The sequence below is a fragment of the Electrona antarctica genome (assembly GCF_951216825.1).
Source record: "Electrona antarctica genome assembly, chromosome: 16".
Lineage (NCBI taxonomy): Eukaryota > Metazoa > Chordata > Actinopteri > Myctophiformes > Myctophidae > Electrona > Electrona antarctica.
The window spans coordinates 25,914,534-25,939,842 of record NC_136797.1 but is presented as its reverse complement, the minus strand read 5'-3'; the positions used below and the strand labels follow the sequence as shown (position 1 = coordinate 25,939,842).

Here is a 25,309-nt window from a genome sequence, read left to right as displayed (position 1 = left end):
AACCTAAAGAGAAAAGAGATGAAATGCACTTGTTTTTTTTATTGGTCCAATTTATATATCAAATCATTTGAGGTAAAGATAATTGCATCAAAACGACATCAATATACAGCCTTATTTATAATTACACGGTGATGTTATTATTAGTCTTAACATCGAAATGTATACATCAGGATTCGAAGCGTAAACAATGCACACTGGAGAGGGAAACGTAACGAGAAGATTTTACCCATTAAAACCGGGAAAGCATCCGCGTCATTTTATCTGTATATAGGCCTATAGGCTATAGCAACGTAATTCTTTCAGAAAAATCTTAGGATTTAGAACAGTGGTTTTAGAACAGTTCTCAAAAAGCAGTTATACAAGAGGGAGGGAGGGGGGGGGGGGGGGGGGGGGGGTGGCGGCAGCGGACAAAATCAATCTGGGGGTCCTTGGCACGAAAACAATTGAGAACTACTGATTTAGAAGGCATTTGTAGAATCGGTCTCAGGTCTTAATGGGTTTATTCCAGTAAAAAAATAAAATAAAATAATAAACATCTGATTTTGTACCCTCCATGGCACAAATGTGCAGCTTTCCATTGCCGTTTGAATTCTAACCATTTAAAGTCCTATCATCTAGTAATATATCACCACCATCGGGTGGAAACCTTGTAAGTCCGATACCGTTTCTTTTTTTAAATTATTTTAGTGAAAATAGACGATCTACAAGCCAATCTACAGAGCTTGTAGATCAGCGATTTTCACTCCTTTTGTGCTGCACTTGTGTGAAGTGGCTAGGCATTCATTTACAGAAAGAAAACAATAATGAAAACTTGAAAAATGTAGATATGAGGTTTCTGCCCGACAGCAACAATATACTTCTTTGAACGGAGTCTCCCAGGGGTCTAAACTAGGCCCCCTTCCATTTCTCCCTAGTATACACACCAGAGCCATAGATAAGACAGAGTTACGACAACTCCGTGCACTTCATGGGGCCGCAATGGCAGCTCTTCTACATGGACTTCTATTGGCGAATAGTGACAAAGGCCTGAACCGTAAGTTTACGGAATGCATTGGGAGTCTAATGGCTTTACAGTGACAAACGAGTTACATGAACAATGTGACCGGGCTGTTTTCTGCCCCCTCAATGTCGTAACTCTGTCTTACTCTATGGCTCTGGTATACACCAACATATTTTCACAGAAAGAAATAATGACAAGCTCAAAACACACAACCTTGTAGATCTAATTTCTCTGAACTTTCGCCTCCCAGAACAGGGACACTGAGGGTTCATGTGGTCAATGACCCTTCATCCATCCCGTTTAGACAGCAAAGCAAAGTGTCATATCACGCATGGGACACAAAAACAGGACGTTCTGAGATTTTTGCAGTGCAAATCCTTCCAGAAGACATGGAGAGACTGAGACATTTTGGCTTTAGAAACATTTGGGTTGAAGATACACTCTTCCCCGCCTTCCAGGTTCCTTATTGTACTGAACCCATGTACTGAACACAGTAAAATCCTCAAGTTTTTTTTAGACTATATAAGTGTAACAAGTCTAAAATCCCCACCATCAGCCACTAGAGGTCATCCTTACACACAACCCGACCGGATCAAAGCTAGTTTTGCCATCTTTTCACTAGTGGGGTTATGAATGTAAAAAGGCAACATTATTATTATTAGTGGCAGAATTATATTCATTGAATGATGCGCTAGCTAGACTAGAGGAAATGCCTTGGGGGAGATGACCAAAATCAGTATGGTTCATGCCACAACCTGCCTATTAGATATCTATGCTAAAGTTGACATTTTGCCCTGACGGTGCCGCTAAAAGAACAGCCATAGGGATCACAATAAGCAGTAAGGTTCATTCTCTGTGGCGCAAGATGGCACGCAGCAAGTTTCAGGGCAATCTGCCCTTGAGATGTCTTGTGTGCATGTGGTCCTGGATCTTTTGGGCTAAAATCTAAATGGTGGTCACAAAAATCACAAATTAGTATGGCTCGTCCTCTCCCTTTTTAGATAATGTTGTTTGGGTCCCTAGTTAACGTTTCAATGGACTGACAGATGGACAGACATATCAAATCTCTCACAGAGTTAATTTAACTCATTGCTCAGTGTTTGAAAGAGTAAAACAATTGACCAATAAGGGTTTAATGAGTTAATGTTATACTGATATAAGTTTTAAGTAAACTCCATCCTAGTCACATACATTCCCTACCTTCAATGCTTGAGATGTTTTGTACCATTAACCCAGAGAAGCTTAAAGGAACGCCAGAGCAACACAAGCCCCTCCCACACCCACAAGACATTTCTGTGAACAGAAAGATACATTTAAAGTTACATATACTCAGTATGTATGGGCATATACAGTATAATAATGCATATTGCCAGTAGATACATTCTCACCCGTCCATCCAAACTAGTGCATGCTCATGTGCGTCTCTTATTAACTTCATTTACACCGATGGATCACAGAACGCGCTATATGGAGTCACGGACCACCATCAACAGCAATTAATTCATTCTTCAGTATTAATCTTCATAAACCATCTAATACCCAGAGCCAGTGAGTAAAAATTTTCACCCTGTAGTTTTGGGTCACTTTCCCAAAGAAATTAACACACACATCCTTTGTGTGTGAACTGTGAAAAGGCCTGTACCTTTGTAACTATTGCCTTCAATTGTTGGATTTTAATATTAAGAAAAATCCTTAAACATGACGGGGGTGTGCATAAACTCAGATTACCTGCTTAGAGCGACAGAATAACAATTACATTAAGCATTCATTGAATACCCCCCCTTTTATCGAAATGTAAACTTAAGTGACATTTACACAAAAATAGTTTTATGTATGCCATTTGTAGACGACATTGTGGACAGACACTGACATCTAGCGATATCGCCATGACCCTTTAAAGCTCAAGAATCCATCCTAGCAAAGGTACAAAGTAGCAGATCTACAAAACACTTAGTACACCTACAAGCCAACGAGGTTGCAGACCTGCTACTTTTGGCCACGGACAGCAGGGGTTCCACACATTTGGTGTCTCTTTTGAGCCAATTGGTGTGCAATAGAATAGGGGTGGCAGCAACACACTTTATTTCTCACTGTCAAGGATTTTACTGTGCGACTTTCGAGCCCGACCATGGCTGACACTCTGCAACAGTGAGGTGAAATCCCTTTTTCGAAAACTCAACATTCTTCACATCACGTGATCACGTCACATCTGTCTGTGTCATCTGCCAATACTTTAAGGGTATACCGCTCTTTGCCAAAGGTGGCGCTGTTTTGCTGTTCGGTTTTAATTAGCGCTGCACCTTTTGCTCACCCTCAAAACATGAACATAATTGTTTTTTTTAAATTAAATTACACAGTAAAAGAAAACAATTCTCTACATCTCAGTTCCCTGATAAACACCGGCGACACCCACTTCAGACACTCAGTAGCGTCGTCATCGAAAAGTGTAGCTTAACCTCCTTCCTTTTCCCTTATTAAGGCTCCTTTCCTAATCTCCCAATAGCTGATCTTGCAAGGCCCTGATGGCAACAGTAAAGCAAGTAATGAAAGAGTTCTGGAACTAGACGTTTTACTCGGAGAACATCTAGTGAAACTTAAGTTGACAATCATAAAGTCAATCCTAGTGTCTGACAGGACATGTTACTGGGATCCATAGGCAGCTAGCAGTGTGAGTGTTGAACTTTCACAAACAAATCAACAGTTGAGCTTGACCAATCAAGTCAAGTTGAGGCCCAAAGACAGGACCCACTCGCCTATAACAGACCATGAGAAAACTGTCACTAAAAGCCTGCTCTGGTATCAATCAACATGTCATGTGAACATTGCGTGACACTTTATCGCCAAAGCATGGAACCAGGTTTAATGCTGAAATAAAGCTATTTAAAGCACTGCTGTAAACTGGTCCAAAACATTAAGCGATTAAAAAGTCTACAGATCCAAAACCTAGGCCGTGAACTTTCTCCCTAAATCTGAATTATTTTAAGCCGAATGGTGTATGTATGTCTTTTACCGAGGTCCGTCAGTAATCAATAGCCTCCCATTTCTCGCACAACTTTCTGAGTGAAAGAGATGTCTCAACACACTTGCTCTGGTTAAATGGAAAATGTTGGTACCCAGACAAAGCCAACCGTACATTTTGCCTCATGCCTCACTACAAGTTCCCGTTTTGGGCCCAAAAGCTTCAAGTTGTATTTAAGCCAAACCTATAAACATGGGGATTCAACTTGCGCTCCTTGACAGAAAAGCGAATCACCTCTTAACCCATTCTGGGCAGGCACCCCTTTTGGTGTTAGCATTATGCTATGCTTTAGCTATTGAAAAATAGCAGATCTACAAGCTCATAGCGCGCCACCGAGTGGCGCGCTACGAGCTTGTAGGTCTGCTATTTTTGAAAAATCGAAGAACCACTGACATAAACATAGCTTTTTCAGAAAACTGTCAGGATTTAGAAGACATTTTTAGAATCTGATCTCAGGTCAAAATGGGTTAAAATCCAGTGATTTCAAGTACAAAATTCAGACCTATAGGTATGGGAAAAGCCTCGTGGATGGAGGATTAGTAATAGAACGCTGTTAGGGCAGTGGTTCTCAAAGTGGGGTACAGGCAGGCACCCCCAAGTGGTCCTTGAAAGGGGTTAAATGGACCCTTACAGGTCTGTAACTCTGAGTGTACAACTGTACACTCTCAGAGTTATGGGGGTCCTTGAAGTATTATTATTATTATTGAGAACCACAGTTTGAAGGACCACTTCACCACTTTTCAACCCATCTTCATATAATAGGTCCTCACTAATCATCATGATAAAAACATTTTTTTTCTACTCAGTCCGTGTCTCATAGGAGGGCTGTGGGCAGTTCAGAAACCCGTCCACCAGTGACATCATCGTTGGGCAGATTTTTATTATCGTGAGAACGACGGCTTCCATTTTCGCATTGCAACTTTTCAGGACTAGAAAGCCTGCCGTTTCGATTAGCTTGGATTCCCCATCGATGATGTCACTGGTGAACGGGTTTCTGAACTGCCCACAGCCCTCCAGAGTAGAAAAAAGAAATGGTGCCATTTTATCATGATTATTAGTGAGGACCTAGTATATGTAAGATAGGTTGAAAAGTGGCGAAGTGGTCCCTTAAGTGGGGGGTTGCATTGTAGATCCTCACTGAAACAGACCTTCATGCATCCTGTGTCGGGACTATACGTTCAGCTGTGGCTTCAGGGTTCTTGTGGGTCCCTGTAATGCCAAAAAGATGCGTTTCCACGAGTCTAGGCTGGACTCCCAGGGTGAGACCCAGCACTGTCCTGGTAAAAGAGGACGACGTTAAGGGTTGTCCATTCAGACACCGCGGTTATCGACATGTAGCGCGGCAAACCGACTGCAAGCGGAGAAATACAAAATACAAAAATTCGAAGACAAAAAAACAAAATCTGTACATAGCACGTCTTCTCCCCCCTTTTAATTATCTTCTTCTCTTCTCTTTCCAACCTCCTCTCCGTAGCCATGGGCAACCTGCAAGTGCATCGCAGGTTGACCGCTACATGCACGGGGAGGCTCACACAGAGATAGTCAAACCCTGTTGTCCAATCACCTTTCTGGAGAGGCGGAGCCAAACGTCCAGCACTTGTTTAATCTGCTGCCCCTTTCGGCCCCTTTTTTCCTTGGCATGCTCCCTTGAGCTGAATGAAGGTGTGTGTGTGCGTGTGCGTGTGCGCACGTGCATGTGCATGTAAGAGACAGGGGCAGCAAATGAGGAGAAATTAGTTTCAGTTCGTGTCATTTGTTTTGTCCTTGGTCTGCTTCTCTTGAAGCATACTGATGAGAGACTCCCAGGATGTCTGACACTGAGAGAGAGACAGAGAGAGACAGAGAGCGAGATAAATTATGTCTTGCTGGGTTAAGTAAGCGCATGGAAAAACAAAGAAAAGTCAATAAGACTGTACAGACAGTACCCTTTCATAGTAGTTGACGTTCTTGTCAGCCATGTCTGTGAGGAGCCGTTTGAAGTCTTGTCTCTTGTTGCTCTGCCAGCGCTCCCAGTCGGCCTTCAGGTCAGCATTGAAACACTCCACTCGGTCCTGGCATTTCTCCACCTCCACTGGCACCTGGAGGGACAGGAAAAACTACAACTACAGGGGCCTATAGGGGGCATAATGCAGAACTACAAATAAAAACCCAGATAGACCTCGGTAGTGTTGACGTCAATTCAGGGCATTCAGATTAAATCTAAAGTATGGATTACGTTGGTTAATCAGACTAATTGATTTAGTTGATTATTAAGTACGTACTTGTTGATTCATTGATAGACTACCGGTACATGTTTTGTAAATAAAATAAACATGGTTTGTTGATTAATCAAATGCCGTTATTTTTCAGGAAAATGTTCCAATGGATCCAATGTAGTTTATTTAGTCCCCAAGATCATATTTACTTTTCAATTGTTAAATATGTATAAAAGCCAGAATTAAAAGGAACTTTCTCTTTCAACCTTTCTTCATAAAATTGGTCCTCACTAATGCTCATGATAATAATGGTACCATTTCTTTCTACTGCGTCTCAAGAGGAAGGCTGTGGACAGTTCATAAATCCGCCTACCAAATGTTTTATTTCAATTTGGATTAATGCGATAACAATGGCTTCCTTTATAGCATGCTAACTTTCCAGGAATAGAAAGCCTGCCATTTTTAATATAGCTATTGTATTCCCTATCGACAAAAGTGGTACCATATTATCATGAGCATTAGTGAGGAACAATTATATGAAGATGGGTTGAATGTGTGAAGTTGTCTTTTAACCACTTTCACTTTAATCCATTTTGGGCGGGAACCCCTTTTGGTGTTAGCATTATGTTATGCTTTAGCTATTGAAAAATAGCAGACCTACAAGCTCATAGCGCGCCACCGAGTGGCGCGCTACGAGCTTGTAGGTCTGCTATTTTTGAAAAATCGAAGAACGACTGACATAGAAACATAGCTTTTTCAGAAAACTGTCAGGATGTAGAAGACATTTTTAGAATCTGATCTCAGGTCAAAATGGGTTAAAATTGGTGTATTGCTACTCTTGTACGACGAAGTAGGGCATTAACTTGGACAGTGGACTGACAGCAGTGCTGTTGTTGTTTTGAAGTGGGAACAAAGCAGAGTGATATGAGATGTTTGAATAGTCTTACGGGCGTGTTGTCCTCCTGCTTCCGGAGCACAGCTGTCTCCAGACGGCCCTCGTATTCCGCTTGACTTTGGTCTCGCTTCCTCAAAACGTTCTGCAGTCAAAATAAAAGCTAGAATTCAATGTCACATCGATTTAGACTAGATTTTGTCTAGGAAATGGTCTCTTTGAAATGTAGCAAGAGAGAGAGAGAGAGAGAGAAACTCAAGCTGAAGTTGCAAAACAGACTTTTGTTTCTTTTATATGTTTTGACAAATGTTGGGCACATTTAGCTTGAGGTTTGGCACTAATGTAATTTATTTTTGCATGAAGAATAATAACAGCCACGCATGCTTTCATTCCCTGTACGGCTTTCTGTGGGGTGTACTGAACGAACGAATTTGGGTGGGGTGCATACTTAGTTTAGACTAGTCATTGGTTAGACATAAGGTTGGTGAGGGGTGCGTTAAGACAACCGGATTAAGGTTGGTGAGGGGTGCGTTAAGGGTTGGGAGAGGGTTAAGGTTAGGTTTAGGTGTGCTGCCCCGTGGGAGGTGAGGGTTAGGGTGAGGGTTAATAGGTTGTAGGACTAATGACTGGTCTAACCAATGACTAGTCTAAACTAAGTATGCACCCCAGACTATGTTTGTGGAGGCCCGTTAACTCTACACAGAGGCCACTGACTCTCACCTTCATTGACTCTATGTAGAGCACATACTCTCTGAGGACGGGAATTAAGTCCTGGCTCATATTGTCGCTGACGTCCTCCAGCCCTCCACAGCATGTCGTCACGCATCCGGCCACACCCTCCAGGGGGTGCCGGAGCTCATCCTCCGACCCGGCCCAACTGCTGTACACCGTCCCATACTCACGGAGTTCTGCTAGGTACTCTGAAGAGGGAGAGGGAGGGGCAGGGGGGGTGGACAGAGACAGGAGTGACAGATATGGAGGGACAAAGTTTAGTATACAGATTAGACATTTGCCTGGGACACAAACTAGTAAAAATATATACAATTATTTATTTTACAATATATATATATATATATATATATATATATATATATACGTCATATGTGGATGAGCAAATCGGCTATTTTTGTCCTACACAAAGAATCAACTCCCATTGAGAGAATTTACGCCATGTGAATGGAGAATTTACGCCATGTGAATGGAGAATTTACGTCATGTGAATGGAGAATTTACGCCATGTGAATGGAGAATTTACGTCATGTGAATGGAGAATTTACGCCATGTGAATGGAGAATTTACGCCATGTGAATGGAGAATTTATGTCATGTGAATGGAGAATTTACGCCATGTGAATGGAGAATTTACGTCCTGTGAATGGAGAATTTACGTCCTGTGAATGGAGAATTTACGTCATGTGAATGGAGAATTTACGCCATGTGAATGGAGAATTTACGCCATGTGAATGGAGAATTTACGCCACGATGATTAGAGCGCCCCTCACTTCACACGGGTGTGATTTTTATGACCCAAAAGATTACCCACTGTTTGGGAAACAGTGAAAGAGATCATGTCAACGTCGTACCACCACCCCTCCTCTCATGCATTTTAAGATTTAAGAAAATTAAACCTTTTCTTCACGGTTTCAACACAGAACATTCTGATAAATGTTAATTCTGTGTACACATTTGGTTGGATACGCGGGTCCATACAATAAACTGCATCTCAGCCTTATTAACCATTAATTAACTGGAAACTGATGTCAGCTATCCGTTACTTACTTCCCTAATTACAAGCCATGATGAATGAAATATTATACAGATGCACTGTCCCATATTTTTATGAGACAGGAAAATACCCTCATTGTCTCTCGTCTGTCTTTATAAAATGTCCGTCTATAGAGCGTCGCAGTCCCGCCCCCTACCATGGACCAGGAAATGATTATCCGTTCATTTTCCTCATAGACATTTCAGAAAGTATTTATTTAAAGACGTTTACGCCGCGGACAAAGCCAACTCGAGTCGTGACAAATCATGACAACAAACACAATTTTTTGGGCCGAACAAATAATTAGAAAGAAGAAAGAAACGGCAGGTTACAACACTTTTGTTGTTCTTCTTTGAAATGATTTGTTTGGTCCAAAATATTGTTTGTGTTGTCATGAGTTGTCACGACTCGAGTTGGCTTTGTCCGCGGGATTCATTTCCTGGTCCATGGTAGGGGGCGGGACTGCGACGCTCTATACTATAGTATTACGTATCTGTCTCCCTTTCTGTTGCTTTGTTAAGAGTCTGTCTATCTCCCTGTTTGTTTACGTATCTTGCTGTCAATTCCTCTTTGTGTTACATTGATGTCTGTCGGTTTATTACTGTACCTGTCTCTCAGTCAGAGCATGTGCGCGGAGCGGAGCTGGATGATTTTAAACCCATTTGGACCCGAGGACGCATCTGTGTCGTCTTAGCTTTTATCTACTTTAACCACTATTTGAAACTTTAGCTGTTGAAAAATAGCAGATCTACAAGCACATTGAAAAATCACGAAAGTGTGTGCAAATCTTTCAATATTTTCTTTCACAGCAAACGTTTTTAACTCACATCTTTGCTCCTGGGGGTCCCTGAAACAACATCTTTTCACATGGGGGGGGGGGGGGGGGGGGGGAACGACATTTCGTTCTCTTATGCATTTTATGTATCTGCTGAATGACAATAAAGTTATCTATCTATCTATAAATAGTTTGAGAACCATTAACATTTGTGGAATCTGATCTCCGGTCTAAAATGTGTCAACGTGTCGGGGAGCGCACGTTTAACCCATTTTGGGCGGGAACCCCTTTTGGTGTTAGCATTATGTTATGCTTTAGCTATTGAAAAATAGCAGATCTACAAGTTCATAGCGCGCCACCGAGTGGTGCGCTATGAGCTTGTAGATCTGCTATTTTTGAAAAATCGAAGAACGACTGACATAGAAAACATAGCTTTTTCAGAAAACTGTCAGGATTTAGAAGACATTTTTAGAATCTGATCTCAGGTCAAAAACAATGATAGGATCGAATAGCCGAGCGTGACACCAGCCCCCTGGAGCGTGGAGCAGCATTTCCCCATGCCAGGCATACCCGTCTGCTCTTTGACGATCCTCTGAGCGATGCGGTCGATGGTTCCTAGTTTCTGGCTGAACGTGTCCAGGTAGTCTGCCATGGCACAGAACTCTGCCGGCCGCGCGCGCAGCTTGTACCCGCCTGCTGCTTGCTTCACCGACTCACCCACCTTGGTCAGCAACGCCAGGCCCTGCCTCTTGTTTAGGTCCTGCACGCACGCACGCACGCACGCAAGCACGCACGCACGCACACACGCACGCACACACGCACACACACACACACACACACACACATTTATTAAGTTATTACCGTACTGCAAGTACATTCAGTGTATGTGTACCCACTAAGACTATCACACTATCCGAGTATGATATTATGTTATTATAAGTCAGTACTTACATTATCAGTGTGTATAGAGCGAGTCTTCGTGACATTTTACTAAATTTAGCTTTAGCAGTGTGAGAAAGAGCGATAGTGTGTGTGTGTGTGAGTGCGTGCACCATGACAGAAGTGCATTATTATATAACCCAGCTGGCAGGGGGACAGACAGGGGTGAACACCACAATGGGCCGTATCTTATACCCAGCGCTAGACGGCACTATTATCATTCCTAGTTTACAACTTGCCACCGTTGTGATTTTCACACCCAGCAGCACCCACGTTGTAATTATCATAAAATGTTCGTGAGTTCATCTTGGGGCCTACGACCGCAAGATGGAGCTGGCCTCAGTCTGGTGCATTGCTATGTTACGGAACGTACGGACGATGAGAGAAAAGACATTATTAAGCAATTAAAAAGCAATTATTTAATTTATATATTTTTAGATATTTTTGGGGGCTTTTTGCCTTTATTGATAGTGGAAAGTGGAGACAGAAGGGAAACAAGGGGAGAGAGACGGGGAGTGACATAAAGCAAAGTTCGTCGGGAACGGGACTCGAACCTGCGATGCGCTGTCAGGGTGCATTAGGAGCCTAAGTGACCGGACCGCTAGGCTGGCCCGGGCCAAGTTTCAAGACTATTCAAGTTGATTTGCAAACCTTACGGAAGAGAAATTAATGAATAACCAAAGGCTTCTTAAAAATGACGGAAGATTGTCATCAGTAATGTCATTTATACAGTGCGTGCCTTCTAGACAGTGAGATAAACATGCAACAGTCTTTCCCTAAACATCAGCCTGCGCATGCTGAGGCCATGCATGGACTAAATGTCTGTACGGATATAACTAAACTTTGCTGTTTCATAGCTTTGCTTAATTACTGCAAGGGGGTTATAACAAACAGGTCTGGTAATTGTGATTTAACACACACCAATTGTAACAATTATATTACTCAAACACTCATAGCCTCGACGTTGCAATAACGCTCGCAAACAATCACTTGGTTTTGGCCATTTTATTACTATTATCTCATAACACACTCATACATGTACAAACATACTTCTACTAAACTTGTGTACAGTATAAAGCCTTATTTGCCTTGTCTGGCCCGTGTTTAGATCTAGTTCAATAGCATTGATTGTCCTTAAATCTGATCATAGCACAAAGTTATCAGAGACTGTGGCGCTTAGGTAATAATTAAACGCATCCTCCCATCTGTTACATTTTACTGAATGAAATAGGAAACACACATTCTGCCCATCATGCTCTTTGCTACGCCCGCCTCTTCCTCTTTCTCTGTCATCTGACACTTCCTGCCCCTCTGTCCCATACTATGTGTCCTAGTACGACCTTTGCATTTCCATAGTATAACACATTTTACCCCCCAATTAACTGTATTAGTATCTACATCCCTGAGATATACTGTAATTGGTTGATAAGAGGATCTCTGTTCTTATATAACACAGAGTATTTACTGTATAGGCAGTGAACTTCTTAATAGCACCAACATCTATACATAAACGACACAAACATGAAGTTACAAATATAAGCTGGGTCGGCACTTAATATCATAATGAGCCCACTCACGGAATAAACTTGACAATGTCTATTGTTGTACATGTAGCAGAATGCTAATTAATGCGAAGGAGGAGCTGACCAGTCAACGCACATTGTGCGTTCTGTCAGAGTGTTTGAGTGGAATGGATCACTGCCAACATGGGTTGTACTGTACCCTCGCTGTTGTCTGTCGACCATTGTGAATGTAGTGCTGTTGTATGTGGCCAGTTACCTTGGCAGAGAGGAAGGCATTGAGATGAGGGTTGAAGGACAGGACAGGGTGGTCTGCTACTCGCTTCAGGAACTTGTCCAAAGCCTTCTTCCTCGTCTCCACAAACTCCTCTGAAAAACGATCTACCACTCCCTTCATCACAAACTTTTCCGGCAGTGGCTGCGGAGATAAAGTTAAGGGAGAGGACAGGATAAGAGAGTAAAGATGCATCAACAGAAAAGACGAGAAACAGAAAGTAGAGGAATTAAAAGCGGAACAAAGCGGATGGATAGTTGTTTTTCTCCATCATTAGAAATAGAAAGCATGGCCCATGGTCACGTGACCTACTGGGATGAGATGGGTTGGTTGGCCGTCCTCCAGTTTCATCCTCAGCCAATCAAAGTCCTGGTATCGCCGCCTGACGCAGTATTCTGGCAGGTCAAACTCTATCCGCGTTGTCTGAAAGACCACACAACACACACACACACACACACACACACACACACACACACACACAGTAAACAGAGGGCACTTTAGCCAACGTGCTGCCTAGTGTAGCTAATCTAGTTATCCGGTCAGACTCCAACTGCAACTTCTGCAAGAATCACTCGCAACAAAATAATGTTTTCTACCACAGCGACAAGTGGACAGTTTGAAAATGCGGTGGTCCAGCGTGCATTAACGTTGGTCGGACTTGGTCCGGCTGGTTTCGCTTTGTCCAACGTGAAACAGCGAGGCTGTCCAACAGTCCATAAGGAGGAGGAGGGATGTGGTGGAGGACAGGAGGAAAAATCTATCTAGCCTACCAAAACAAGCATAAATGTACTGGAAAAGGATATAATTAAACACATTGTTCCCCTGTGCACAGCGGAGATAACGCACTTACTCCAGGTACGAACAAAAAAACTGCACATTCACTTTGTGTTGACTATATCTCACTAACCTCTCTACAATGCCAGTCTAGCCTTAAAATCTACATTTATATGTTATTCAATATATTACTTTAGCACAAAATATAGGGTTTTCTAAACCAAGCCCTGTTTCAATGGTTAGGTAGGCTATGTTATTGTATTTTCTGTGAATTAAAGGTATATTCAGTGATTTGACTTAATTCAAATATCACTTATTTTTTCTTTTTTTCTGGATAATCCTCCCTACTATAGAGTGTGCTGACCATATAAGGAGTTCCTCCCTGTCCCCAGTGAGCCACTGGGGTCAAAAAACCCTAGTTTCAGTTTTGGTGGCGGGTGGCAAAACCTTCATCCAATCAGGATGAGTGGGGCCTTCCTCCAATCATGATCGAGTGGGGGCGGGCCTTGGTGCACATGCTGTTGGCCTGTTGCACTTCCCCCCACTGTAGAGCGTGCATGTGCACATTTTGTTACCGGGGCGGACTGGGTGGTTTTCCAAATCACCCAAATCACTGAATGCTCCTTTAACTATAGTCTACACTATAGACTATAGTTAATTCACAGAAATGTAGACTCTACAGTTTAACCCAGTGATTCTCAGCCATTTTAATTTCAAGGACCCCCAAATTAAAATTGATATAAATTAGCCTAGGCCATTTCATTATGATTTTCATCTCTTGACTGGGACCCCAATCTGCATGGCAAAAAGCCAGTGTTAATTTAACTCAGAGTGTAGGCTAGTAATAAGACTACAAATGGTGGCATGCCTAGCAAATGCTCACATCATATAGACCACATGCATATTTTTTTAGGCTACCATCTTGTATTAATCACAACAATGCCTGTCACTTCTCTGCCAGGACTAACCATTTTTAGACATCTGTCAATATCAATCAGTAGGCTGTCAATGCATTGCTATTTTGTTTTACTCATTTAGGCCTGTTGTATTTGTACACAACATTTTGTCAACATTTATTCCTCTACATGTGTTCACATAGGTATAATACTGAATAATAATGGATAATATATATGCTTTTTTTTTTATTTAACTGGCAGGCAGGGAACAGTTTATTAAAAGTAATGCATAAGCTGTTACTTATGCTGTATAAGCCATAACTTTACATGAGCGTATCAGCGTAATGTACACCATCATATGTTGCTCAGCAGTTAAAGTTGCGCTCAGAAGGTTGGAGTGTTTGCTCAGGCCGATGAAAAATTAGAGGGAACATTGATGGGGACATCTGGCTCTCGCAACCATAGTGCGCACGCACACACGCACACGCACACACACACACTTTATGTTAAAGGCTCATGTAATTATCACTCAGTGTTTATCAGGACCTGTGATATTTACTTAAGCCCCTGAGCAGTCGCAGCATTGTGGCCCTAGCAACAGTTACCATGACACCCGCACCTAATAGCAGCTGTCACCATTTTTTAAGGGGCCAAGCCCGAAGGGACTTTGGTCCCTTATTGTATGTCTGTTTTTCTCTTTTTCTTCTTCTTCTTCTTCCGCCAAAAATAGCAGTTCTGGCTTAACCGTGCCGTTGCCAGTTTGAAAAACCCTTAAACCTGCCTACCTTTTCTGCCTTGAAACGTTCTACACACAGTCTATAGTTTGTACGTGACAATTTGTAAAATAGATATCACTGCAAGCAACGAAAACACTTTGAACAGGCATACCTCATGCCTCGTTTGGCCAAAAGCCATGGAACTTGTTTACACATGTGCCTTGACTCATGCAGAACACATGTGCCACATTGTACATGAAGACATTTGTAAAAACAAAAAAAAATATATAGCTGCAAGCAGAGATAAGAGGCACCAAGGAATGCAGCAATAAGAAAAAGACGACCGGTATATGCAATACGCACAACAACCGGGTCTGTTTGGGGTACAACCGCTGCAATACCGCTGGCGCTGGGTGACCGAAAGTGGCACTGTTGAGCAGCCTAAAAGGGCCATTCACACTGAGCACTATAACTGCAGCCAGCCAGCGGTGTTGTTGAGCAACCTGCACCGCTCAGTTCACACAGGTGTGATTTTTCTTATTGCTGCTTGCAGCTATATATATTATTTGTTTGTAGCAAATTCTCGCCACAGAGGAAAGAACTCACAATCAGCATTTAAGAACTATCCTGCTAAACCCCTTAGCTGAAATCAATACTAATTAGGTTTTTAGTTTTTTTGTGGCAGGCAGTCTGCCACAACGTTTATCTATAGCAAGGGGTCCTCAGTTTCTTCTTAGAGATAAAGTTTTATTTTGTATCTTTCCTTACGCATTGTAGATCATTTGTGGCGACAATAAGGGGTATAGACCTTGTGGTTTTGGTGAAGGAGTTAAATAAAAACATAGGACCAAACCAGACTTATTTGCATCTCCTTGCTGCAGAAAAACGGAATCTCCCCATCTCAACTATTTATAGTTTATTAAATTAATGCCATACTTCATCATACAAGTGTCTCACAAAAGTAGCGAAAATATCCAATCTACAATCTCACAATGCATCGTGATGCGACGCCTTGTGAGCTTGTAGACACAGGTGTACGATGAAGCATAATCGCTATTTAATCACCCTATACTTCATTGGTTCTCAAATCTCACGACGACGCCAGCTAGTAAGCAGACCTTTGTGGAGACCCTGTAGGTGATGTAGGTCTCCATGGTGGACACGTGTTTCTTGGGATCGTCGACGGTGACAAACAGGTCGCGCGTCTCCGTGGAGGCGTAGGGGTCACAGGATCCTTCTGCTTCCGGGCCGTCGTCCAGCTGCAGCCTGTTGAGCAGCGAGGAGGCCGAGGCGGGCCTGGACGTGTCCACTGGCGTGCCATTGGTCAGCCCCACTTCCTGAGAGAGGGAGGACACAAGGACATTCAGGGACGTCACGCTCGGAGGTTGCCGTGGGAATGATGGAAACAAAGGGGCAATAGAAAGGTTACTGATGGTGACCGTGAGTTTGTCCTTTTGTCAATGGAGCCTTGTTGTTTGTTTCGGAATGGCGGGCGTGCGCAAGCACACACGCACGTACGCCACTCCTAACAAAGGGGCATTACACTGGTTTAAATCATAATTTTGTAGGGTAGGGGAACAATTAACGTATTATTATGACTTCAGTTTCATAGTTATTAATTGTACAATATGTGTCCATTCACAATATCTATATCTAGAAAACAATCATTGTCTCCACCGAAGTGTGTGTGTGTGTGTTTTCCGTCCGTCCGTTACCAGCTAATCTCCGGCACCGTTAACCCGGTCGATGCCAAACTTCGCACACACACTCCCTGGATGCCAACGATGAACCTCTGCCCCACATTTTCCAGGCCTGTTATAGTGCCACCATGAGGCAGCTTTTCACATTTTTTACCTGAAACTGCACCGATCTGCGTGAAACGTTGCATGCACACTCCGTAGAGGCCAAGGACAAACCTTTGTCCTGCATTTTCCGCATCTGCCTTTTATAGCGCCACCAGGAGGCCGACTTTTGTAAAACACATTTTTTGATATTACTCCTCCAGATTCTGTCCAAAAATCTCACAAATCGTTACACAGTATCTCTATGGTCATGTGCTCAAGTAGGATCTGTCCGATATTTCATATTCCATCCTAATTGGCTATAATTGGCTTTCACAGTTTGCAAGATTGCCCCGTTTTGAACAAAAGCCTCAAATCATGAACGCAGCATGCAATTTACATGAAATCTTTCACACATTTTTTTACTAGGCTGAGGAATATATCCCACCCTTTTCACATTGGCCTGTTATAGCGCCACCAACAGGTTGATTTTTGCTAAACACATTTTTGGAACAAAATGCCTCAAATCATCCAATTGCCATCAAAGGCGTATACATGAAGAAATGGCACCCTTTTCACATTGGCCTATTATAGCACCACCAGGAGGCCACAACCTGACCTGCCCTGGTGGAGACCTGTGCCCCGAGGGGCACTTTTTCTAGTTTGTCATAATTCTGAGGCCTATTATTGCAGCTCGACACCTTTTAACAGAAATCTTCATATATAATTGATCACTGAGAGAGAGGATGGAGAGAGGAGAGAGAGCCTCTTTCAGCCAGCTTGGCTCACACAATTCAAATGCTTCTTCCACCTAAACAGTGCAACGGAAGCACTGAAAATGAGAAGTAAGTAAGTAAAGTGGAAGGCCCATCCACTTCTGTTTCATCTTTGCAAATCACTCAAATTTGTCCTAATGTAAATCAAATTAGTCAGAGCATAGCTTGCTGCTTAGCAGAAATGAAATTTATATTTTAAATACGAATCATCTCATAAATTTTTAATATGGTGGGAAACTGTATTTGATATCTTTTCCCGTATAATAATTTAAAAAGTGAAACATACAGTATAGCAAATAGTGAAATATTTCAAACTTTATTATTCTTTTTTTTTCTTGATGGCTACAGTATATAATAGCGATCAAAAGTATATTCAAAATATCTTTTAGATGATCCTGTATATTTTCGTGAACGGAAATGACAAACAGATGACAGCGTTTGTTCGCGGCGTGGTTAAATGTAGCATTCAGTGATTGTGGAAGAATTGTCTGGCGGCTGGAGACAGACTCACACAAGAATAACCCGGCCCAATGCTGGGTACGCGCTGCTCAGTGTGTCGTGAATGTGCACATGCCCGGCGTCTAGTAGGGTTGGGACGTTATCGTAGCCAAAATACCAAACCTGTGAGGGTTCATCATGTACTCTCTCAGAGGTAAATTAACACAAGGTTTTACAGTGTAGACTGGGGTTCCAGTTCCATCTGTACACTCTCAGAGTTACAGACCATGTAAAGACCTATTCATAGTCTGGATCTCCGGTGGTGAGGTGACCACCGCTCCGGTGGTGAGGTGACCACCGGAGCTGTAATAACATGGAGCAGTGGCGAGTAAAAACATAGAGAAGGGCTGGGGAGAGTGAGTGGTTTGCTCTTCACCGCGGCTCAGTGAAGTCATGTTGTAGTTCGGTGGTCACCTCACCACCGAAAATATTAGACTATGAATAACGCTTTAGGCTCCATTTAGACTCCTGGTGGTGCTCCCGCCTGGAGCCCAACGTTGAGAAACGGTGTTTTACATTGTGCGTTGCCTTGCTGCTTTTAACACTAAATTGATCATATTCCCATGGGCTTTATACTAGGCCCTGTATTTGAAAAAGAAAAGAGAAAAAAAATAGACACTTCCCCCAGGAAAAGAAATAGGACAGTCACTGCAGACAACTAACTGTGCTATTACTTTACAAACATTTTGTTGTGCACAAAATGTTCTAGGAGCTACATTTAGAAGCTCTGTAGTGTGGGAGATTCCCTTCTCCTGGATACTCCCCCCACAATGATTGTGCTTTCACAGAGAAAGAATGCAAGGACCAGACTATGTTTAAACTGATGTGTTGTTTTGGTAAACCTTGATACCTTCCCAGTGCCCACCAAAACTGCTCCGCTCTGTCATTTAAAAGCATGTGTCCTTTAAAAACCCAGATATCCAAGTGGTTAGGACGCATACCACATACATTCGCTCTAATGCCTGACAGTGAGTCGTCGGCATGTGACCACTCCCCTACTTTCTCCCGCCTTTCCTGTATCGCTACACTTTTATGGTGCATTTATATATATACCATCTATTACATAGATTGTGTGTGACTGACACACACACACACACCACACACACCACACACACCACACACACCACACACACCACACACACACACACACACACACACACACACACAGAAATTCAGGGTTCAGTGTCTTGCTCAAGGACACTTTGGCACTACCTCTGGGAGTTCCCGTGATCGAACTGGGAATCTTCCAGTTCCCATCCGGCCACTCTACCCCTGAGCCACTGCCACCCACACAGACCTGAGATCAATCGGCTAACAAAGGGCGAGGTTGCGCATCATTGTGACGTCAGAACATCATTGTGATGTCAGAACAGGTCAGCTTCATATATGGAGATCTAGGTGGTGTTCTGTATTTGGGCCCTGCCCAGAGCCTGGGCAGAGGCTTTTGTGTTGGTTCTGGACAACCGGCAATCCGACACTTGCCACCGGGCACTGCACTCCCTGCGGCGGTGTGGAACGTGTGTGTCAAATGGTTCTCGAATTACGGATTACAAACGTACTGTACGTACACACACACATACAGTACGTACGTCACACAGAGACTTTATTTATATTAGGATATAGTGATCTCAGGGCCTGGTGTTGCCGTCGTCCAGTGTTTTCTAGGTTGGAATCCCAAGTGGGCCAATCAGCATTTGAATGCGATGCCAGAATTAAACAGGATAGAATTGATGACGTCGCTATTGAAGCCGTGTTGAAAAGACTCCCAGGAATAATTAAGTGAAACTAAATGGAAATTCAGGCCGAGTGTGGGTGACCTCTGACCTGTTGAATTCTGTGACTGGCTTGAGATTGGTTAGGGGATGAACTAATTACTGAGGAGGAGTCCCTCTTTCTCTGAAATCAGCTGTAATAGGAGCACTTTCAAAACTGAATAATGAAGAGAAATTAAATGGAAATTCAGGCTGAACGTGAGACTAACCAAGCACCTGGTTTAATAAACACAACTTGTAATTCAGTTGAAGCTGGAGCAGTTAGTGCACCGATGAACACTTTTATAACATTATAACAACAACTCAAGGCCAATGCTCCATGTCATCAATAAACCTTTGCCTTAGTTTCACCACAGTGCAACCTGAATGTAAACAACAATAGGGCTGCAAATTTCTATGATTTTCTTAGAAATTAACCTATGAATTAGACTGAAGAGCATTATTTTGCCCCTCCTACATCCAGCTTTTAGTGTATGTTCACAAACTTTGTCCTACACAAACTAATTAAATTCCCATTGGCAATGAATGAAGAATTTTACGTCATAGTGTCTGAGCAAATAGGCAGTGTCTATTTTACGTCATGATGTACGATGATAAGAGTGTGGCGCCCCTCACTTCACACGGGAGTGATTCTTGATGATATATTTATTATTTATACTTAACAGTTTGAGAAATACAGTACATTTCAAGCACAACTCAATATAAGACTGTTAACTACCATAAAGCATTACACTTGTTTACAACTAGAATTTCGCGGGCCTTCGGCCCGCTCATCCTAACGCGATGCGTCGCAAATGGGAAGAAGGCAATGGCAACCCATGATGTTTTCATTTATGCATTTGCTTGGAAAGCGCAAAGTTGCCAAGCTGGCTGAGTGGCCCTGTTTGGTTTTGTGTATGTGCGTATGAAAGCGAGCATGGCAAGGCGCAGGAACAGTATACTGTACTGTACTGTACTGTAAGTGTTTGTACTGTACTGTAGTCATGTGTACTGTACTGTACTGTTCTCTGTACTGTTGTATTAGTGTTTTTTTATTATTATTATTATTACATGGATTAATATTCTGATGTACTGTACTGTACTGTTCTCTGTACTGTTGATATTATAGTTAGTAGTGTTGTGTTATTATTTATTATTATTATTATTATTACATGGATTAATATTCTGATGTGAGCTTTCTTTCTGTACTGTACTGTACTCATGTGTACTGTAGTGTTCGCTGTATTGTTGATATTATTGTTGTTATTAGTGTAGTGTTGTTATTTATTATTATTATTATGATTGAAAGAGAGCATGGCAAGGCGCAGGAACAGTATACTGTACTGTACTGTACTCATGTGTACTGTACTGTTCTCTGTACTGTTATTAGTGTTGTGTGCTTATTTATTGTTATTATTATTATTACATGGATTAATATTCTGATGTACTGTACTGTTCTCTGTACTGTTGATATTATAGTTATTAGTGTTGTGTTATTATGTTTTATTATTATGATTATTATTACATGGATTAATATTCTGATGTGAGCTTTCTTTCTGTACTGTACTCATGTGTACTGTACTGTGCTGTACTGTTGTTATGATTAGTGTAGTGTTCTAATTGTGTATTATTATTATTATTATTAGCGTTTTGTGGCGTGTGTGTGTGTGTGTGTGTGCCATTTCAGCTGCATCGCGAGGCGATCCAAAATCCCCCCCCCCGCGCACGCACGCACGCACACACCACACACACACACGTGTCTGCAGTGACACTGCGTTGTACACAGCTGTTCTATTTCAGCCTTACTGACTGCCAGAGTCAGTGCTTAACACTGGACGCCAATCATCCAGTGTTAAGCAGTCATCCAGGATTCATAGAACCATAGTTACATACGTGACTTACGTGTTGTGTTGCAGCGCGTTGTTGCTGCGTGTAGTGTTGTTGTTGTTATCCATATATATGCGCGTCGGTTCGTCCCGATTGTACCACGCCAGGTGTCGACGCGGTCGTGTTTGCATGAGTGTAACTGTGTATGTAATCGCGGCGCTCTCCATCCAAGTTAGAATCAGTGTAGAACCTGTGTTGTTGTTCTTCGTCTTCTTCTACTTTTGGTTTCCGGCAGGCTGTACACTGTGTGTGTGTGTGTGTGTGCGCGCGCACGCACGTGTGTGCGTGTGCGTGTGTGTGTGTGTGTGTGCGTGTGTGTGTGTGTACCGTGTAACTTCCGGTATTGTTTCCGGAAGTGTGAAAGGTAACACGAAACACACGTGGGTCACGTGGTGGGGTTTTGAGCCATTGGGAAGGGCTGATGTAGTGTTGCCAGGTCCACGTATTGTAAGCGAGTGGTAGTGTGTGAAAGTATAGGCTGTAGGCTGTAGGAAGTCAGGGTTTGCGGCCTTGTTTACATAGACGTGGCAACAATGTTTGACAATGTTGGCGGCGCAGCCAATGAAAAGAGTGGAATGACGGGATGCAGTGTTGCCAGGTCCGCGAATTGTAAGGGAGTTGTAAGTAGCGTGTTGAATGGCATTTTTTCTGGGCTTGTTTTCATAGACGTGGCAACAAATTAGGCGGGGGTGTCGGTGCTTGTGGCGTGTTTGTGTTTATTATTTATATTGATATTGTTTGCGAGTGTGGACGGGAGCCGGCTTTAGTGGCAGTGCAATGACAATTTTTACGCGCGTGATGTGGAGTGTGGCCGTGCTGCGCGACATGAGGAGATAGCCATGGGTCGACGCGGAGGGTAAGTCTGTGACGTGTTAGTGTGTTTAGTGGGTTATTGCAGTGTGTCAGACACTCTTGGAGTGACGTAGTAGCTGGTGCCTTTTGTTCCTGTGCGGCGCACAGCGTTTTGGGCACACCTTTTCAATTGTATAATAGATAGGGTCAACCATGTTCAATTCATCATAACAATTAGAGACGTACAAATATACAGTACTATATAGCCAAAAACAGGAAATCATCATAGAGGAGGTTAAAAGGGAAAAAAAACATATACAGTGAGGGGAAATGGGTTGGTGGGGAATTCAGATTTTACAGGGTCAGGTTTTAAATTGCAGCCGTCCGTAGGTGCCCTTTGAGAGCAGTTTTGAAGGAGTCAAGGGATTCGCATGTATTAATGACTGTTGGTAGGGCGTTCCACATTTTGGTGTCATAGGAGCGAAATTAATTTAGTCCCGTTTGTGCCGAATCTGTGTTGCACATGGTTTGTTGAACTCCCTCTGGTGTTGTGTGGGTGTGGACTTCGACAGGTACATGGGTATCTTGGTGGTGTAACGAATCTTGTGGACCAGACCCATTGCAAGATGCTGTACTCTGTCGTCAACCCTAAGCCATTCCAGCCTGTCAAAAGTTTGTTTTGGGAGCCTTGTTTTAAGGCCTTTGAGGTGCTGTGGTACCAAGAGGTGCATGCATAGTCGAAGAAACCTTGTACGAGGGCTCCTGTTAGGGTTTTCAATGTGTTTTTTGTTGACCAGTGAGGAGATCTTGTTCTTTGGTTGACTTTTTTGATTACGTTGGTGGCCATTTTATCACCGGAAAGATTTGCCTCCTGCTCGCTACTCGAGCCCACAGTAATCAACACAGTAATCAACCACAGTAAACAATAAAATGTCATAACAAGTATCGTCCCATCCATAGCTAACTCAGAATGTTACATGTGGGACAAGCGTAAATAGTGTGAGCTACAACTCTGTCTTCAACTCAATCAGTGTCAATAAGAAAAGACACATTTCTCTCTATCACGAGGTGTCTCTCGCACACAAGGTGTCTCGCACTCAGTCTGTGTTGAATGATGAATTCCTGTACTGTTCTTTGTCTATATAGAAGTGTCTATTTGTACGTCTCTAAATGTTTTGATGAATTGAACATGGTGGACCCTGTTGTAAATAAGTGTAATGCTTAATTGGGTCGTCCACTCACAGTTAACAGCCTTTGTATTGAGTTTGTGCTTGAAATGTACTGTAATTCTGCAAACTGTTAATACAATTTTCAATCAATCAATCAATGTGTGTGTGTGAGTCCGTGTGTGAGTGCCCGTCCGTCCGTCTGTTACCAGCTAATCTCCGGCACGTTAACCCAGTCGGTGACAAATGTTGCACGCACGCTCCCTGGATGCCAACGATGAACCTCTGCCCAAAACTTTCCACAAACGGCCTATTATAGTGCCACCAGGAGGCCGACTTTTGAAAAACACATTTTTTGATATTACTCCTCCAGATTCTGTCCAAAAATCCCGCAAATCGTTACACACCATCTCTATAGTCATGTCATCCTAATTGGCCAACATTGGCTTTCAAAGTTTGCAGGATTGGCCCGTTTTTAACAAAAAGCCTCAAATAAACGCAGCATGCAATTTACGTGAAATATTTCACTGACTTTCCTACTAGGCTACTCCCTTTTCACATTGGCCTGTTATAGCGCCACCAACAGGTGGATTTTTGCAAAACACATTTTTGGAACAAAATGCCTCAAATCATCCAATTGCCATCGTAAGAAGAAATGCCACCCTTTTCACATTGGCCTATTATAGCGCCACCAGGAGGCCACAACCTGACCTTCCCTGGTGGAGACCTGTGCGAGGGGCACTTTATCTTTAGGCTATCTAGTCTTGACACACTGGTGCTAAGCCCCAGTGCTGTGTGATGGTCAACACTCAACAGTAATTGCATTGCATCTTTATCTTGCCAGGATAGTTACCAAAATATGAGAGAGTGAGAGTGTGTGTGTGTGTGTGTGTGTGTGTGTGTGTGTGTGTGTGTGTGTGTGTGTGTGTGTGTGTGTGTGTGTGTGTACGTGTACCAATCAGCAGTTTGGCAACATAAAACGATATTATCAAGCCTGTGTCATATACCGGTAATTGAAGTTTAGTACACTTAAAATGTGCCTCCAAAGTCCACAATGTAGTGGAGCAGTATAGAATCATCAATTGTCAGAACTTCAAAATGGTACTTGTATACAAATACAAATACTATAACAGTAGTTGAAAATATAGAGTAGAGTAGTGCTTGAAGGATGAAAGAAGGATGCGATTCACTGATCATCAGCAGCCTGTGCGTGAATAAATGTACACACATTCTGTTAAACACTTAGATAATAATGCACATGTATGTGTCATGAATGTACCTGGTCCTCATCCTGGTCCTCCGCGGTGCTGCCAGTGGGTGTGATGATGCGGCGGCTGGCGGTGGCATCTGGCCCCGGGGAGAGGCTCTCCTCGGCGGACAGCGGGTGGATGATCTCCGTGATGGGTTTCTGTCCGGAGCTCTTCGTCTGTCCTCTCGGAGGAGCAGCGCCGACGCTCATCGTGGAACCGTTGGAAGGTCTGGTTGGATGTTTGGAGAGTAAACAATAACAATAACAACAATACAAATAATAATAAAAATAGAAATAATAATATGAATGTGTGTGTTTCTTCTCGGCTGTTTAGTTTCGACGGGGTGGTGTGTTTTAACACTCCACAGTACGACGGTGTCGCGCGCCCCCCAAAAAATAACAGATCTAAACCAACAGCCGTGCCAACGGGTCGCGGTGCGAGAAGTTGTTACCTATGGTTGTTACAGCTTACAGATCTGTTGTTTTGGGGGCGAGCGCGCGACTCTCGCGAGAAGCCGCTTCACGGCCGTTGGTTGGTCCTCGCTGTTTGTCAGCTGACCGACGCGTGTGAGTGCGACTGCGCAGCTCCGGAAGTAGGACAAAAACAACTGTTAAAAGTGTCACGTGACACACCCTTAGAACACA

General features: G+C 42.9%; 2 protein-coding genes across 2 annotated transcripts in view; both read right to left on the bottom strand.

The window, feature by feature from the left end:
• Positions 1-25,309, bottom strand: part of kiaa1958 (KIAA1958 ortholog) — a 218,481-nt gene that overhangs the window by 178,306 nt on the left and 14,866 nt on the right. The gene's annotated exons all lie outside the window — the stretch shown is intronic.
• On the bottom strand, positions 20-25,105 carry snx30 (sorting nexin family member 30). The gene is made up of 9 exons (XM_079523537.1): positions 24,695-25,105; positions 15,883-16,101; positions 12,691-12,801; positions 12,364-12,522; positions 10,216-10,405; positions 7,827-8,026; positions 7,162-7,251; positions 5,945-6,097; positions 20-5,836 (listed from the first exon to the last, which is right to left on the bottom strand). Exons 1-9 carry the CDS (start codon positions 24,872-24,874, stop codon positions 5,759-5,761), a joined length of 1,380 nt encoding a protein of 459 aa, XP_079379663.1. The 5' UTR covers positions 24,875-25,105; the 3' UTR covers positions 20-5,758.

What these genes read in the sequence shown, in the direction of transcription:
- snx30 (XM_079523537.1), bottom strand. Translation starts at nt 24,874, where the DNA reads ATGAGCGTCGGCGCTGCTCCTCCGAGAGGACAGACGAAGAGCTCCGGA. An exon ending in CCTACAGGGTCTCCACAAAG is followed by an intron (nt 12,802 to 15,882) that starts GTCTGCTTACTA and finishes GTGGTCTTTCAG; the next exon opens with ACAACGCGGATAGAGTTTGA. An exon ending in ATGCCTTCCTCTCTGCCAAG is followed by an intron (nt 10,406 to 12,363) that starts GTAACTGGCCAC and finishes GCGTGCGTGCAG; the next exon opens with GACCTAAACAAGAGGCAGGG.